This window comes from Schistocerca piceifrons, chromosome 1 (genome assembly GCF_021461385.2).
Source record: "Schistocerca piceifrons isolate TAMUIC-IGC-003096 chromosome 1, iqSchPice1.1, whole genome shotgun sequence".
Lineage (NCBI taxonomy): Eukaryota > Metazoa > Arthropoda > Insecta > Orthoptera > Acrididae > Schistocerca > Schistocerca piceifrons.
This window is the reverse complement of record NC_060138.1, coordinates 1,209,217,250-1,209,233,134: the sequence shown is the minus strand read 5'-3', so window position 1 is coordinate 1,209,233,134 and position 15,885 is coordinate 1,209,217,250. Positions and strand designations below refer to the sequence as shown.

The 15,885-nt window shown below is 46.3% G+C and overlaps 1 protein-coding gene across 3 annotated transcripts in view; it reads left to right on the top strand.

Moving 5' to 3' along the window:
* The window catches only part of LOC124781735 (glycine-rich cell wall structural protein 1.8-like), a 173,549-nt gene that overhangs the window by 130,743 nt on the left and 26,921 nt on the right, over window positions 1-15,885 (top strand). For 2 of the 3 annotated variants that reach the window (XM_047253885.1, XM_047253884.1), the window contains exon 3: window positions 2,034-3,680. In XM_047253885.1, coding sequence (XP_047109841.1) covers window positions 2,034-3,680 — 1,647 coding nt within the window. The remainder of the gene's footprint in view (window positions 1-2,033; window positions 3,681-15,885) is intronic. The other variant, XM_047253887.1, reaches the window with a different exon arrangement.

The following is a 15,885-nucleotide window of genomic DNA, read 5'->3' as shown; positions in this document are numbered from 1 at the left end:
AATGTACAGATTGAATAATATAGGGGAGAGGCTACAACCCTGTCTCACTCCCTTCCCAACCACTGCTTCCCTTTCATGTCCCTCGACTCTTATAACTGCCATCTAGTTCCTGTACAAATTGTAAATAGCCTTTCGCTCCCTGTATTTTACCCCTGCCACCTTCAGAATTTGAAAGTGAGTATTCCAGTCAACATTGTCAAAATTTCTCTAAGTCTACAAATGCTAGGAACGTAGGTTTGCCTTTCTTTAATCTAAGACATGTCGTAGGGTCAAATGGCTCTGAGCACTATGGGACTTAACATCTGTGGTCATCAGTCCCCTATAACTTAGAACTACTTAAACAAAACCAACCTAAGGATATCACACACATCCATGCCCGAGGCAGGATTCGAACCTGCGACCGTAGCAGTCGCGCAGTTCCGGACTGAGCGGCTAGAACCGCTCGCCCACCGTGGCCGGCTAGTAGGGTCACTATTGCCTCACGTGTTCCAATATTTCTACAGAATCCAAACTGATCTTCCCCGAGATCGGCTTCTACTAGTTTTTCCTTTGGTCCGTAAAGAATTCGCGTTATTACTTTGCAGCTGCGACTTATTCAACTGATAGTTCAGTAATTTTCGCATCTGTCAATACCTGCTTTCTTTGGGATTGGAATTGCTATATTCTTCTTGAAGTCTGAGGGTATTTCGCCTGTCTCATACATCTTGCTCACCAGATGGTAGAGTTTTGTCAGGACTGGCTCTCCCAAGGCTGTCAGTAGTTCTAATGGAATGTTGTCTACTCTTGTGGCCTTGTTTCGTCTCAGGTCTTTCAGTGCTCTGTCAAACTCTTCAAGCAGTATCATATCTCCCATATCATCTTCATCTACTTCCTCTTCCATTTCCATAATATTCCTCCGCATGCTATAGCAGCAATTAATATAGACAATTTTAATAAATATATCTTGTACAAACTGTTCAAACAAGTCAAGTTATTGAAAAAAGGACAAAAAAGAGATTCATTTAGACTGGCAGTGAAGTACAATATTTTACTTATGTCTCCTAGAACACTGTTACAACTGACTCCCTCACATCATACCTTCTTCTCCTTCTTCTTCCTTGGCCTTTGTCTTGCATGCTTTCGCTCTCTGTCAACATTACATCTGATCTTAGGCCTGATCAAGGCGCAGGCCTCAGATTTTGAGACCTTCGTGTAGTGTGTAGAACCATTGCTCTACTGGCCGTTTACCATTTACTCTCGAACAGAAACCAACGTTCTTGCATCTGTTCTAAGAACTTGCTCCTACTGCCAAAGACATCTTTCTCTCCAAACAGAAACCAACGTTCTTGCATCTGTTCTGAGAACTTGCTCCTACTGCCAAAGACATCTTCTCTCATCTTGTCTGCCATAGGTGCTACTACGTGTAACTTACTTGTGACATGATCGTGCAGTGTTTATCCAGATGTCCACCTGAACATCTTTGTTTCCATGACAGCAAGTCGTTGCTCTGCTTCTATTGTCAACATTCATCTTTCAGCACCATACAGTTTAGCTGAATGGGGTACAGATCGGTGTACTTTCGGCTTGATCCTGTTCGGAATCTTCCGCTTACAGAGTAAACTAGTCTCAGAAGGCCATTTTAGACATGTACTGTTCAGCGTGTCATGTAAACATTAAAACAGAACAGCTCCAGTTGTACGAAAAATATGCATTAATTCCTACATGGAATAACACCATAATACCTAACATACATTTTCATGTATTAGGTAATATATTTTTCCTCGTGTGGCGATCTGTCATTCTTTTAAACATCCTGAAAACTAGTTGCGCTATATCACACATATGACTCACAAGTTTTCGTCTGTCTATTCTGTTAAGCGTAAAGCTATTTCTGGGAAACTCTGTGAAGGACACTTGCTGGCAAATTCGAAATGATATGTTTGAGGACTGCTAATTTTGACCTTGCACCCACTACTGTCTCACGCAAATTGCAAGGAGGAAGAAGCATTGCTCATCCCACAGGTTCTACTTGTAACGCTATCTGTTGTTGACAGATCGGGAACAGATCCCGCCGCGCTGGATCACGTGGCGGCAGCATCGTCACCCCACGGCTACCGGGGCAATGGCTACGACAACCTGGGACCGGGAGGAGTTCCATGGCAGGGTGACCCTCACCACCACCCACACCACCATGAAGGTGGTGGTGGCAGTTGGTCGTCAGGTGGAGGAGCATTAGGAGGCAGTGGGTCATGGTCATCTGGAGGAGGTGGCAACGGTCCTTGGGCTTCTGGAGGACCAGGAGGAGGAGGAGGCGGTCCGTGGTCATCTGGAGGTGGAGGAGGTCCATGGCCACCTGGAGGAGGAGGAGGAGGAGGAGGAGGAGGAGGCGGTGGTTCATGGTCGTCCACTGCTGGACCTGGTGGTGGCCCTTGGCCTCCATCAGGAGGTGGGGGTGGCTCATGGTCTTCAGGAGGGGCTGGTGGTCCTTGGCCACCTGGAGGTGGTGGAGGACAAGGTGGAGGGGTTTACAGGCCTTGGGGACCAAGTGGAGGAGGGGGCAGTACTGCATGGAGACCTGAGGAGCACCGTTATGGGCACTGGGATAAGGACCCACCTAAACATGCTGGTGGAGGTCGGTGGCCTGCTGACAGGTATGGTGGTTACTACGGTTATGGAGGTGGTGATGGCTATGGATATGGACCTGCTGGTGGACCAGCAGGGCACCCACCAGGTGGAGGCGGTGGGAGTCCACCTTGGCCTCCTGCTGGTGGAGCTGGTAGTGGGGGAGGGCACTGGAGTAGCAGTGCAGGTCACTGGGGCAGCGGAGGCGGAGGAGGTAGCGGCAGTGGTGGGTCCTGGGGAGGTGGCAGTACTGGCTCTTGGGGACCAAGCAGCAGTGGTGGTTCTTGGGGGAGCAGTGGCGGTGGAACAGATAGGTGGTCCTCAGGAGGAAATAAGTGGGGTTCTTCTGGGAGTGGAGGGCCATTTGCATGGTTAGGAGCTGGCGGAAACAGGTGGGGAACTGGTGGGGACAAATGGAATGGTGACAGATGGGGATCTAGCGGAGGTGGCAGTGGAGGTGGTGGTGGAGGTGGGCCTGGGTGGCTTTCCAGCACAGACAGGTGGGGTTCTGGAGGAACAGGAGACAGGTGGTACACATACGGTGGGCACCGGTACGGTACAGGTGGGGGTGGTAGTGGGGGTGGAGGTGGGTGGGCAGGTGGCTCACCTGGAGGTGGTGCGGGATGGGCAGGCGGTGCTCCCAGTGGTGGAGGACCGCATGGGTTGGATCCCTCTAGAGACGACCGCTATGGCAGTGGTGGCGGTGGCGGGTGGGTGACCCTGAGGCCTGGAGGTGCTGCTGGGGCCGGCGGTAGTGGCGGCGGCGGCGGCGGCGGCGGCGGCGGCGGCGGCGGCTGGGAGGCGGAACGTGGCCACGGCTACGGAGGTGGCTGGGACCGGTACGGCCCCTCTGGGGGAGGCGCTGTCGGAGGCGGCGGATCCTGGGACCAGAGGCCAGCCTACGGTGGCGGAGGCGGAGGTGGAAGCTGGGCCAGCGGCAGTGGAGGCGGAAGCTGGGCCAGCGGTGGCCCCGGGGGCTGGTCGCAACGGCCTTGGGGCGGAGGCGGCGCGCCGGGTGGAGCTGGAGGCGGCTGGTTCGGGCCGCAGCCCCCACCGAGCGGAGGCGGCGGATACGGTGGGTGAGTCTGCGCATGTCCGGGCGACACGAGCTTTCCGCACGCGGCACCCCACGGCCACGGCTTGTCCACGCTGCTTGCGGAGGGGCTGAGTGAGCACTGCCAACTACTGCTAGCTGCGTGCTGGACACGAGGGCGCAGGAAACACCTGCTGTTTTGACCACGACTGTCACGTGACACAAGGGCGGATCCACAACCGATATTGAGGAAACGGACCCAGTTGCTTGAATTAGGTTACTAGTCACCAACATTCAGTTTGTAACAGATCACTAAGCATCATGAGATTACGTGACATTGTAGCTAACCATGATACCGGCAGGTAGTACAGCCAACAACGCTGCCGTTGTACGAGTGTGCAGTATATTTATTTTTTTATTGCTATTTCATCAAGATCCGACACCTTGACCTCTACTGTAGAACATTTACATCACGAATTGGAACTATATCACAACCGATTATTCTTTAGATTACAGTCGTTAAACGGTTGTATAGCGAAAGAAAGAATTGAACACAGCATAGTTTATTCGACAAAATAAACTGAAATTGATAAATACTCACCATCAACTGCAGAATGGAAACTAAAGTCCGTCTATGAACTTCAGTTTTATTTTTATGTGATCAGATGCTTTCCCTGCGTACGTGTTCTTTCCAGGGCTCTAGACACCCGAGAGCCCTGGATACAGTTTTATTTTTGTTTTGGACACGTTCAAACTATTCTTACAAAAATGTACTGCCTACACTCAGATATAAATTAAAAAAATAGTTCAATTACTCCCAGATATGAAGTGGCAAAGCTAGTTAATTGGCACTCACTGCTGAAGTGTAGTTCTGCTCATGTGAGGTCTCCCCCAACATCCACGAACTGTTGTTCATGGGACACGTGTCTATGGATTGACCTTTTAGTTGTGATTTCCCCACATGTAGTATGCACGATCACTTTACTATTTCTTTCGTCTGTAACACCTGCAAGAGGAAGTTAAGGGTCTCCATTTTCGAAACTCTGTATCCAGTTGTGTCAACTAAGGATGTTAGAACATTATACAAATCTTAGAATGTTATACAAAAATTCAGAAGGAACATGCCCTCCAACGTATTCCATAATTGGAAAACTAATACCTCCTGCTCGGTAGTCGCAACCAGTCCACGCTGACACATTTCTGAGTGCAGTTTCCAATTTCATGCAGATATTGAATCGTCGATGGGGGCCATATTCACAGATGAGATGATTCTTGTTCAGACTTGAGCTAAAAGATTCGACTGTAGCCTACCCCTGACGTATAGTAATATCCTACACACTCGTCACATTCTAGAAAGTTTGTTCTACACACATTGCCTCTCGTTTGTTTACCAGAATTTTAGGCTGTTTTGGCCCTGTGAAATACGACGGCATAAACAGAAGAAGTTGTAAAAATGATTTTAAAACTCTCCAAATCGCTAGTTATATAATTGGGCAACAGATTTCGGCTATGCAAATATCTTCAGACCAGTCGGTATCTTTAAATTTCTCTGAAGTGGTTTCATAACAGAAGCCGGTTATCAAATAACATAAACCGCGTTTTATGTTATTCAGTATTAGTTTATAACATTCATTGACATTATTTCTCGACAATATGTTCAAAACTACTGAGAACAGATTATTTACAGAGTGATAACCCTTTAGCTTGACGATTCTGAAGACTATGTCAGAGGTTTCTCACGCACGTGTTATGAGCACAGCCAGAACAGTGAAGCAATGTGTGACAGCCAAGAGACCCAGCGTCACGTAAGGAGCATAATGGCACCGAAACGGTCTTTCGAAACTGTTTCACCGCGGATGATCGTAGCACGGTCCCTCATTTCAACGATTGTACGAACTTCGAAATGGCAGGTACTGAGGTAGTTGATCGCTGAATAGGAAGACAACTACAGTCGCTTAGTAGTGGAAAATCATTAGGACCAGACGAGACACCTGCAAGATTCAACAATGATTATGCGAAAGAACTTACTCCGGTTCTAGTAGCGGTTTATTGTAGATCGCTGGAGCAACGAAGGGTACCTAGCGACTGGGAAAAGAACACAGGTCATTCCCGGTTTCAAGAAGAGTCATAGGACAGGTGCGCATAATTTGTAGGCCTACACCGTTGACGTCAATCTGTTGTAGAATTATGAAACATGTTTCGTTCGCAACAATTATGATCTGTTTGGTGAATGAGAATCCCATCAAATCAGCAGGGATTCAGCAAACAGCGATGTTGCGAAACTCAGGTCGCTCTAAATAAACTTGTTGTAGCTGGGATTCACAGTCATAAAGAATTTTTTGAAGGACATCGTCTTTACGCCAGTGACTGTTATAAGTTTTTATTACACTATTGAAATTTCGGCCTTAGGCCATTATCAGGTGATATTATGGCTTTAAGCCATGTCAGCTTACATTACGTTGACATGGCTTAAGGCCGTAATATCACCCGATAATGGCCTAGGGCCGAAATTGCAATGGTGTAATAAAAACTTATAACAGTCACTGACGTAAAGATGAAGTCCTTCAGGTGGCTCTTTTCCTCCACGAGGTACACTGCGGTGAAGAAATCGGTGCTGAGGTTCATGCCGTGTATCTTGACTTCAGGAAGGCATTTGAACCTGTCCCACACTGCCGATTAGTGAAAAAAATACGAGATTATCGAATATCTGACCAGATTTACGACTGGATTTAAGATTTTTTTGCAGATAGTACCTATCAGCTCGCTGTTAACGGAACATATTCGACGGATGTAAACCTAATTTCGAGGGTACCCCAAGGAAGTGTGATAGGACCGCTACAGTTTACAATGTGTATAGACAATCAAGCAGAAAGATGCGACGGAAGCTCATTAAGACTGTTCACAGATGATGCTGTTATTTATACGAAGTTAACAATGCCAAAAAAGTAACAATTTGCAGAAGGAAATGATGAATGGTACAGCTACTGGCTGTTGACTCTGAAGATAAATACAGGGTGACAAGTATTGAACGACATGAAAAAAAGTTAATTAGTTACAACTACAGTGTGAACACACTTTATTCAACGTGTAAAAGTTAGATATTCGGATTTAGGTTATGACATGTTCGATATGCCTGCCATCATTGGCGATGATGTGGCGCAGACGAGTAGCGAAATTCTGCATGAGCCGCTGAAGTGTCGGAACATCGATGCTGTCGATGACCTCCTGAATGGCTGTTTTCAGCTCAGCAATGGTTTTGGGGGTATTGCTGTACACTTTGTCTTTAATGTAGCCCCACAAAATGGAGTCGCATATGTTCTGCTCCGAAGAATATGGCGGCCAATCGAAGCCCAGAGCCAGAATGCGGTTTCTAAAGTGCTCCTCCAGGACATCAAACACTCTCCTGCTTCGATGGGGTCGAGCTCCGTCTTGCATGAACCACATCGTGTCGAAATCAGGCTCACTTTGGATAATGGGGATGAAATCATCTTCCAAAACCTTCACGTACCGTTCGGTAGTCTTCATGTCATCAAGAAATATCGCACCGATTATTCCGTGACTGAACGTTGCACAGCACTACGCGAGGGTGAAGAGACTTCTCGGTCGCAATATGCGGATTCTCATCCCTCCAAACGCGCCAGCTCTGCTTATTGACGAACCCATCCACATGAAAGTGGGCTTCATAGCAGGGCCAAACAACATTGCGCATATTAATTCCCATCATGCCCCGCGGCCAACCATGCAGTTTCAACGTCCTAAAGCAAATCATTCAAAAGTTATGACCATGTAAATGTTACTTATTGCATACACATAGGAAAATAATACACTGCTGTAAAGCTACTCTATTGGTGACAAATTGCTGGAAACGGTATCTACCGTAAAATATCTAGGAGTATCTATCCGGATCGCCCTTAAGACGAATGACGGCATGAAGAAATAGTAGGGAAAACGAAAGCGACATTGAGATTCATAGGAAAAATCTTAAGGAAAACTAATTCATCCACTAAAATGTGGCTTACTAGGCGCTTTTTCGTCCGACTCTTTAGTATCATTCGTAAATCTTGGACCCTTGCCTATTTGGACTGATAGAAGAGATAGAGAAGATCGCCGCGTTTCGTCACGGAATCGGTTAGTCGGTGGGAGACGCTTAACAAATTGCAGTGGCAGACGTTACAAAAGAGGCGTCGCACATCTCGGAGATGCTCGCTATTGAAATTTCGAGAGAGTACTTTCCGGGAAGAGTCGGACAACGTATTACTTTCTCCCACAAACGTCTCGCTAAACGACCAGAACGTGAGAAGTTGAGAAATTAGAGGTAAGACAGGGGCTTACGAATAATCATTCTTATCGCGCGCCTTTCGGGAAAGGAATACTGGTGGTGGTTCCAGAAGTATTCTCTGCCATTTAGCGTCAGATGACTTGCGTAGGTTTGATGTAGAGTCGCACCCCCACACCATAGCCAGTTTCTCCACCTTTTGCGTGTCTCGGCATTTCTGAAATCTTAATGAATTCATCACGGATTCCTCTACCCCAATAATAAATTCTACGCAGTACTTATAACAACGCTGGGATAACAACTAAATACGCATTGACAGCTCTTAAATATAAATCAACGGATGGTCCAGTTCCTCCCAGTTACAATTGCGTGGGGTACCTTAAAGTGGAAGTCGCTTCTGCTTTTCTAGACCGTGCGCCGTGTTCACACCACGTACCTGATAATCCCGCGGCGGTCGTACTGTTCTGCCCCACATTGCTGTTGGCTTGACTGAAATTATCTATCGAAAAATGCAAGCGGGTTTAGGGAGCCACTCAACGTTAAAACACTACACTGTCCTACGTCTGGTATGTACAACTATATTCCGAGACGATAAGATATCACAGGTTGCACTGTTTACACTCTGAGTCGTAAATGTTTATCGCAATTAACAATCTTGATGATTATCTGTCCACAGTATCACTTGGACGAGCATACGCGTAACGAACACGGTGCGGATGATTGTTGATGATGCGAAAGCCGAATAATCGAACGAAAGTTCTTACGCTCGACACGCATACACAGATTTCTTTTGGTACCAGTCCTCCTTGACACTGGTAATGATATAACACTGTTCGTAAAGTTAATTTTTCAATTCTCACTTCTACGAGCGTGCGCGTAACCGCCGCGGCGCGGCTGATTGTTGATAATGCGGAATCACGATGACCGAACGCACGTTTTCACGCTCGCTACAAGACATAGCCACATGATTGCTTTCTTTTGTGGTAAATAGTATTAATGATTCACATCAGTTCATTCTTGGAGAGGCCGGCCGGAGTGGCCGAGCGGTTCTAGGCGCTACAGTCTGGAACCGCGCGACCACTACGGTCGCAGTTTCGAATCCTGCCTCGGGCATGGATGTGTGTGATGTCCTTAGGTTAGTTAGGTTTAAGTAGTTCTAAGTTCTAGGGGACTGATGACCTCAGAAGTTAAGTCCCATAGTGCTCAGAGCCATTTGAGCCATTCTTGGAGACCGAACACGGCGCGGATGATTGATACAGTACAGTACGACACGCAACGAGAGGATACACAAATACGTTACAGAAGCACTGGTCAATTTTAAATTACTTCTTGACGCACTTTCCTCTGAATCACTTGCATATTTTATCACTTTACTGTAATAACACTTGCAGCACCATGCTAACAATGCCTCTCACATGCAGAGTTACCCACAACACAACATAACAGTTCCGCGTCCCGCGCTCGACTCTGCAGACGCGGCTGCCCGCAAAGATACTGCACAACTAAGCCAGCGATATGACAATACGCTTACAGCTGTTGTTTGTGGACCACGTGTCTATGAATTCATCTGAAAAAACTGTCTACACGGCTGTCCTACCTGCGTGTGTCAACGAATCATCCTAGGCTGTACACTCCAAAACGAGTATCCGTTGCAGGTACAATGCACAGTTACATCAAGGTAATTGTTATTTTGATAATAAGCGTTCCTAAGTGATTAAGACACTAATTCAAGCAAGCGGACTGTTCTCTCGACACTGCTGTTCTTTCGAGACCGCCATTACTGAATAGCTACTAGCGACCTTACATGCAGCACGACCGCTTTCCCTCAACCTGATGGGATTATTCAGGCTTTCCCGGCGGGGCGTTGTCATGTTGATTAATCGGGTTTCTGTCGGTTGTTCGCGTCTTTCCCGCACGCTATTTCAACTGCGTGACTCGCAGTCTTCTTCAGGTGCTGCAGTATCAGACAGTTGAAAAAGCCTGCAGGAAAGACTCGATCAACCGGCAGAAACCCGATTAATCAACATAACTTGATGAGACTTCACAATTGCACTAGTAGTGGATTAAACTACAAGTGGGTGTCACTCGTGACTGCAGTTACACCAAAATTAGGAATAAACGAATGACTGGAACATTGCCAAAGTAGTAAGATACGAGAGAAAAGCATTTACGGTTAACCTCTCCCCATCGTAAATGTCTGAGAGGTCCAAAATGAAATGTGGGGCCGAGTCATACGCTGCGGGCAATACGGCTTTCTTACTTTCCAAACTTAGCATAAATTCTCCTGCATTCCCACGAGAAAGGATGTTCCAGAGAAATGGCGTAGCTACAGCCTGTCAGATATTTGCGGAATTATTCTTCTACCCGCAGTGAAGTTCTGCGGAGTCTGGGTAGTAGGAGACTGACAGAAATAAAACTGAGAGAGTGGTCTGTGACTGATTCTTGGGATAACTCAGTTGGTAAGAGTTTTGTCCAAGAAAGGCGTGTTTCGGGCCTGGCGCACAATTCAAGATGCGACTCATGAATGGAGAATAGGTTTCAATGTATTTTCATTTCATAAGTGCACATCTTTAGATTTCTTCATATTAAGATTTCTCTGCATTAAGAGGTCGTTGCCAGTCGCTACACTAGACTGATATTCTGCACAGATATAACTGAAGAATTACTACAATTTTCATCGGATGAAAGCATACCATAGACAATGACAGTAAGAGAAAAGAGAAAATTATTAAGGTTGGGAATCACACGCTAGGGATAGCGAAAGGAGACTTGAAGAAGCCATGGATGACAACAGAAATGCTATAACATGTGGATGAAAAAAGAAAGTAAAAGCAACTCACGTATGAGGTAAGCATAGACAGCACATGTTGCTTAGGAATGAAATTTGCAGGCTGAATCAGAGTGGATGAAAGAAACATGAAAGCATTTGCGACAGGTATAATTACTGAAAAATCGACACAATGAATGACTGTGGTGAAGTAAAATTAGAGGTTTTCTTTACGCGATGCAGATGGTTAACATCTGTTACAAGCATCAGAAACAGCATACAGATTGAAAGAGAACATTGAAGACGTGATGGAGACAAACTGTCCGAACGTGTAATATGAGGAGGAAGTTGATGGGGAAGAAATAGCTTACCCCGTAATGTTGTCAGAATTCGACCGAGCGCTGAATGATCCGAGCTGACATGAATCAGGAGACGTGGTAATATACAGGATGGCACAAAAAGCCGTCAACATTTGAAAATTCAATACTTCACGGAATAATGTAGGCAGAGAGGTAAAAATTAACATACATGCTTGAAATGACATTGGGTACACTGATATAAAATACACAAAATGACCAACGGATGGCGCTTCATATGGTACAAATGCTAAAATAAGCATAAAATTTGATTTTTAGCAAGGAGGATGTTCTGACAAATATCCAACACGTCGGTCGTCGTTCATAAACAATATCTCTAGTCGAGGGACAATGCTGCGAACAGCATATCTGTAGGTACGGTGAGGAATTGCCGTCGAATTTTGTCTTTTAGCATCCCTAATGACGTCGCACGATTGGGGTAGGCTTGCTACTCCAGGTAAGGCCACAGCTAATAATGACACGGATTGACGTCTGCGAACCTGGCCAGCCAAACATGACGAGGTGCCGGTTCAGCAAGCGCTCCCCATCAATCGATGTGCACGAGAGATCTTTCACACGTGCAGCAATATGGACTTGAGCGACATCCTGCATAAAAAGCGTACCTTCCAGCAGGTAGTAAAAGCAGGTCTTGCAGTCCAGATTATATACCACTTAGCTTCCTTTCAATGTATGTTGATGCAATAGCTCCATCTCAACAATCATATACAACCACTCGCTCGACGAAAGATCCGTACCCAAAGACTGGAAAGTTGCGCAGGTCACACTAATATTCAAGATACGTAGTGGGAGTGTTGTTGTTGTTGTGGTCTTCAGTCCTGAGACTGGTTTGATGCAGCCCTCCATGCTACTCTATCCTGTGCAAGTGTCTTCATCGCCCAGTACCTACTGCAACCTAAATTCTTCTGAATCTGCTTAGTGTATTCATCTCTCGGTCTCCCTCTGACATTTTTACCCTCCACGTTGCCCTACAATACTAAATTGGTAATCCCGTGAGGCTCAGAACATGTCCTACCAACCGATCCCTTCTTCTACTCAAGTTGTGCCACAAACTCTTCTTCTACCCAATCCTATTCAGTACCTCCTCATTAGTCATGTGATCTACCCATCTAATCTTCAGCATTCTTCTGTAGCATCACATTTCGAAAGCTTCTATTCTCTTCTTGTCCAGACTACTAATCGTCCATGTTTCACTTCCATACATGGCTACACTCCATACAAATACTTTCAGAAACGACTTACTGACACTTAAATCTATACTCGATGTTATCAAATTGCTCTTCTTCAGAAACGTTTTCCTTGCTATTGCCAGTCTACATTTTATATCCTCTCCGACAATCATCAGTTATTTTACTCCCCAAATAGCAAAACTCCTTTACTACATTAAGTGTCTCATTCCCTAATCTAATTCCCCCAGCATCACCCGACCTAATTCGACTACATTCCATTATCCTCGTTTTGATTTTGTTGATATTCATCTTATATCCTCCTTTCAAGACACTGTTCATTCCGTTCAGCTGTTCTTCCAAGTCCTTTGCTGTCTCTGACAGAATTACAATGTCATCGGCGAACCTTAAACTTTTTATTTCTTCACCATGGATTTTAATACCTACTCCAAATTTTTCTTTTCTTTCCTTTACTGCTTGCTCAATATACAGATTGAATGACATCGGGGAGAGGCTACAACCTTGTCTCACTCCCTCCCCAACCACTGCTTCCCTTTCATGTCCCTCGACTCTTATAACTGCCATCTGGTTTCTGTTCAAACTGTAAATAGCCTTTCGCTCCTTGTGTTTTACCCCTGCCACCTTCAGAATTTGAAAGAGAGTATTCCAGTCAACATTGTCAAAAGCTTTCTCTAAGTCTACAAATGCTAGAAACGTAGGTTTGCCTTTCCTTAATCTTTCTTCTAAGATAAGTCGTAAGGTCAGTATTGCCTCACGTGTTCCCATGTTTCTACGGAATCCAAACTGATCTTCCCCGAGGTCGGCTTCTACCAGTTTTTCCATTCGTCTGTAAAGAATTCGCGATAGTATTTTGCAGGCGTGACTTATTAAACTGATAGTTTGGCAATTTTCACATCTGTCAACGCCTGCTTTCTTTGGGATTGGAATTATTATATTCTTCTTGAAGTCTGAGGGTATTTCGCCTGTCTCATACATTTTGTTCACCAGATGGTAGAGTTTCGTCAGGACTGGCTCTCGCAAGGCTGTCAGTAGTTCTAATTGAATGTTGTCTACTCCTGGGGCCTTGTTTCGACTTAAGTGTTTCAGTGCTTTATCAAACTCTTCACGTAGTATCATATCTCCCATTTCATATTAATCTACATCCTGTTCCATTTCTATAACATTGCCCTCAAGTACATCGCCCTTGTATAGACCCTCTATATACTCCTTCGACCTTTCTGCTTTCCCTTCCTTGCTTGGAACTGGGTTTCCATCTGAGCTCTTGATATTCATACAAGTGGTTCTCTTTTCTCCAAAGGTCTCTTTGATTTTCCTGTAGGCAGTATCTACACTCCTGGAAATTGAAATAAGAACACCGTGAATTCATTGTCCCAGGAAGGGGAAACTTTATTGACACATTCCTGGGGTCAGATACATCACATGATCACACAGACAGAACCACAGGCACATAGACACAGGCAACAGAGCATGCACAATGTCGGCACTAGTACAGTGTATATCCACCTTTCGCAGCAATGCAGGCTGCTATTCTCCCATGGAGACGATCGTAGAGATGCTGGATGTAGTCCTGTGGAACGGCTTGCCATGCCATTTCCACCTGGCGCCTCAGTTGGACCAGCGTTCGTGCTGGACGTGCAGACCGCATGAGACGACGCTTCATCCAGTCCCAAACATGCTCAATGAGGGACAGATCCGGAGATCTTGCTGGCCAGGGTAGTTGACTTACACCTTCTAGAGCACGTTGGGTGGCACAGGATACATGCGGACGTGCATTGTCCTGTTGGAACAGCAACTTCCCTTGCCGGTCAAGGAATGGTAGAACGATTGGTTCGATGACGGTTTGGATGTACCGTGCACTATTCAGTGTCCCCTCGACGATCACCAGTGGGGTAGGGCCAGTGTAGGAGATCGCTCCCCACACCATGATGCCGGGTGTTGGCCCTGTGTGCCTCGGTCGTATGCAGTCCTGATTGTGGCGCTCACCTGCACGGCGCCAAACACGCATACGACCATCATTGGCACCAAGGCAGAAGCGACTCTCATCGCTGAAGACGACACGTCTCCATTCGTCCCTCCATTCACGCCTGTCGCGACACCACTGGAGGCGGGCTGCACGATGTTGGGGCGTGAGCGGAAGACGGCCTAACGGTGTGCGGGACCGTAGCCCAGCTTCATGGAGACGGTTGCGAATGGTCCTCGCCGATACCCCAGGAGCAACAGTGTCCCTAATTTGCTGGGAAGTGGCGGTGCGGTCCCCTACGGCACTGCGTAGGATCCTACGGTCTTGGCGTGCATCCGTGCGTCGCTGCGGTCCGGTCCCAGGTCGACGGGCACGTGCACCTTCCGCCGACCACTGGCGACAACATCGATGTACTGTGGAGACCTCACGCCCCACGTGTTCAGCAATTCGGCGGTACGTCCACCCGGCCTCCCGCATGCCCACTATACGCCCTCGCTCAAAGTCCGTCAACTGCACATACGGTCCACGTCCACGCTGTCGCGGCATGCTACCAGTGTTAAAGAGTGCGATGGAGCTCCGTATGCCACGGCAAACTGGCTGACACTGACGGCGGCGGTGCACAAATGCTGCGCAGCTAGCGCCATTTGACGGCCAACACCGCGGTTCCTGGTGTGTCCGCTGTGCCGTGCGTGTGATCATTGCTTGTACAGCCCTCTCGCAGTGTCCGGAGCATGTATGGTGGGTCTGACACACCGGTGTCAATGTGTTCTTTTTTCCATTTCCAGGAGTGTATCTTACCTGTAGTGAGATAATTCTCTACATCCTTACATTTGTCCTCTAACCATCCCTGCTTAACCATTTTGCACTTCCTGTCGATCTCATTTCTGAGGCGTCTGTATTCCTTTTTGCCTGCTTCATTTACTGCATTTTTATATTTTCTCCTTTCATCCATTAATCTCAATATTTCTTCGGTTACCCAAGGATCTCTAGAAGCCCTCGTCTTTTTACCTACTTTATCCTCTGCTGCCTTCACTACCTCTTCCTTCAAAGCTAACCATTCTTCTTCTACTGTATTTCTTTCCCCCATTCCTGCCAATTGTTCCCTTGTGCTCTCCCTGAAACTCTCTACAACCTCTGGTTTAGTCAGTTTATCCAGGTCCCATCTCCTTAAATTCCCACCCTTTTGCAGTTTCTTCAGTTTTAAACTACAGTTCACAACCAATCGATTGTGATCAGAGTCCACATCTGCCCCTGGAAATATCTTACAATTTAAAATCTGCTTCCTAAATCTCTGTCTTACCATTATATAATCTATCTGAAACCTGTCAGTATCTCCAGGCTTCTTCCATGTATACAACCTTCTTTTATGATTCTTGAACCAAGTGTTAGCTGTGATTAAGTTTTGCTCTGTTCAAAATTCCACCAGGTGGCATCCTCTTTCATTTCTTACCCCCACTCCATATTCACCTGGTACGTTTCCTTCTCTTCCTTTTCCTACTATCGAATTCCAGTGACCCATGACTATTAAATTCTCGTCTCCCTTCAATATCTGAATAATTTCTTTTATTTCGTTATACATTTCTTCAATTTCTTCGTCATTTGCAGAGCTAGTTGGCATATAAACTTGTACTACTGTAGTAGGCGTGGGCTTCGTGTCTATCTTGGCCACAATAATGAGTTCACTATG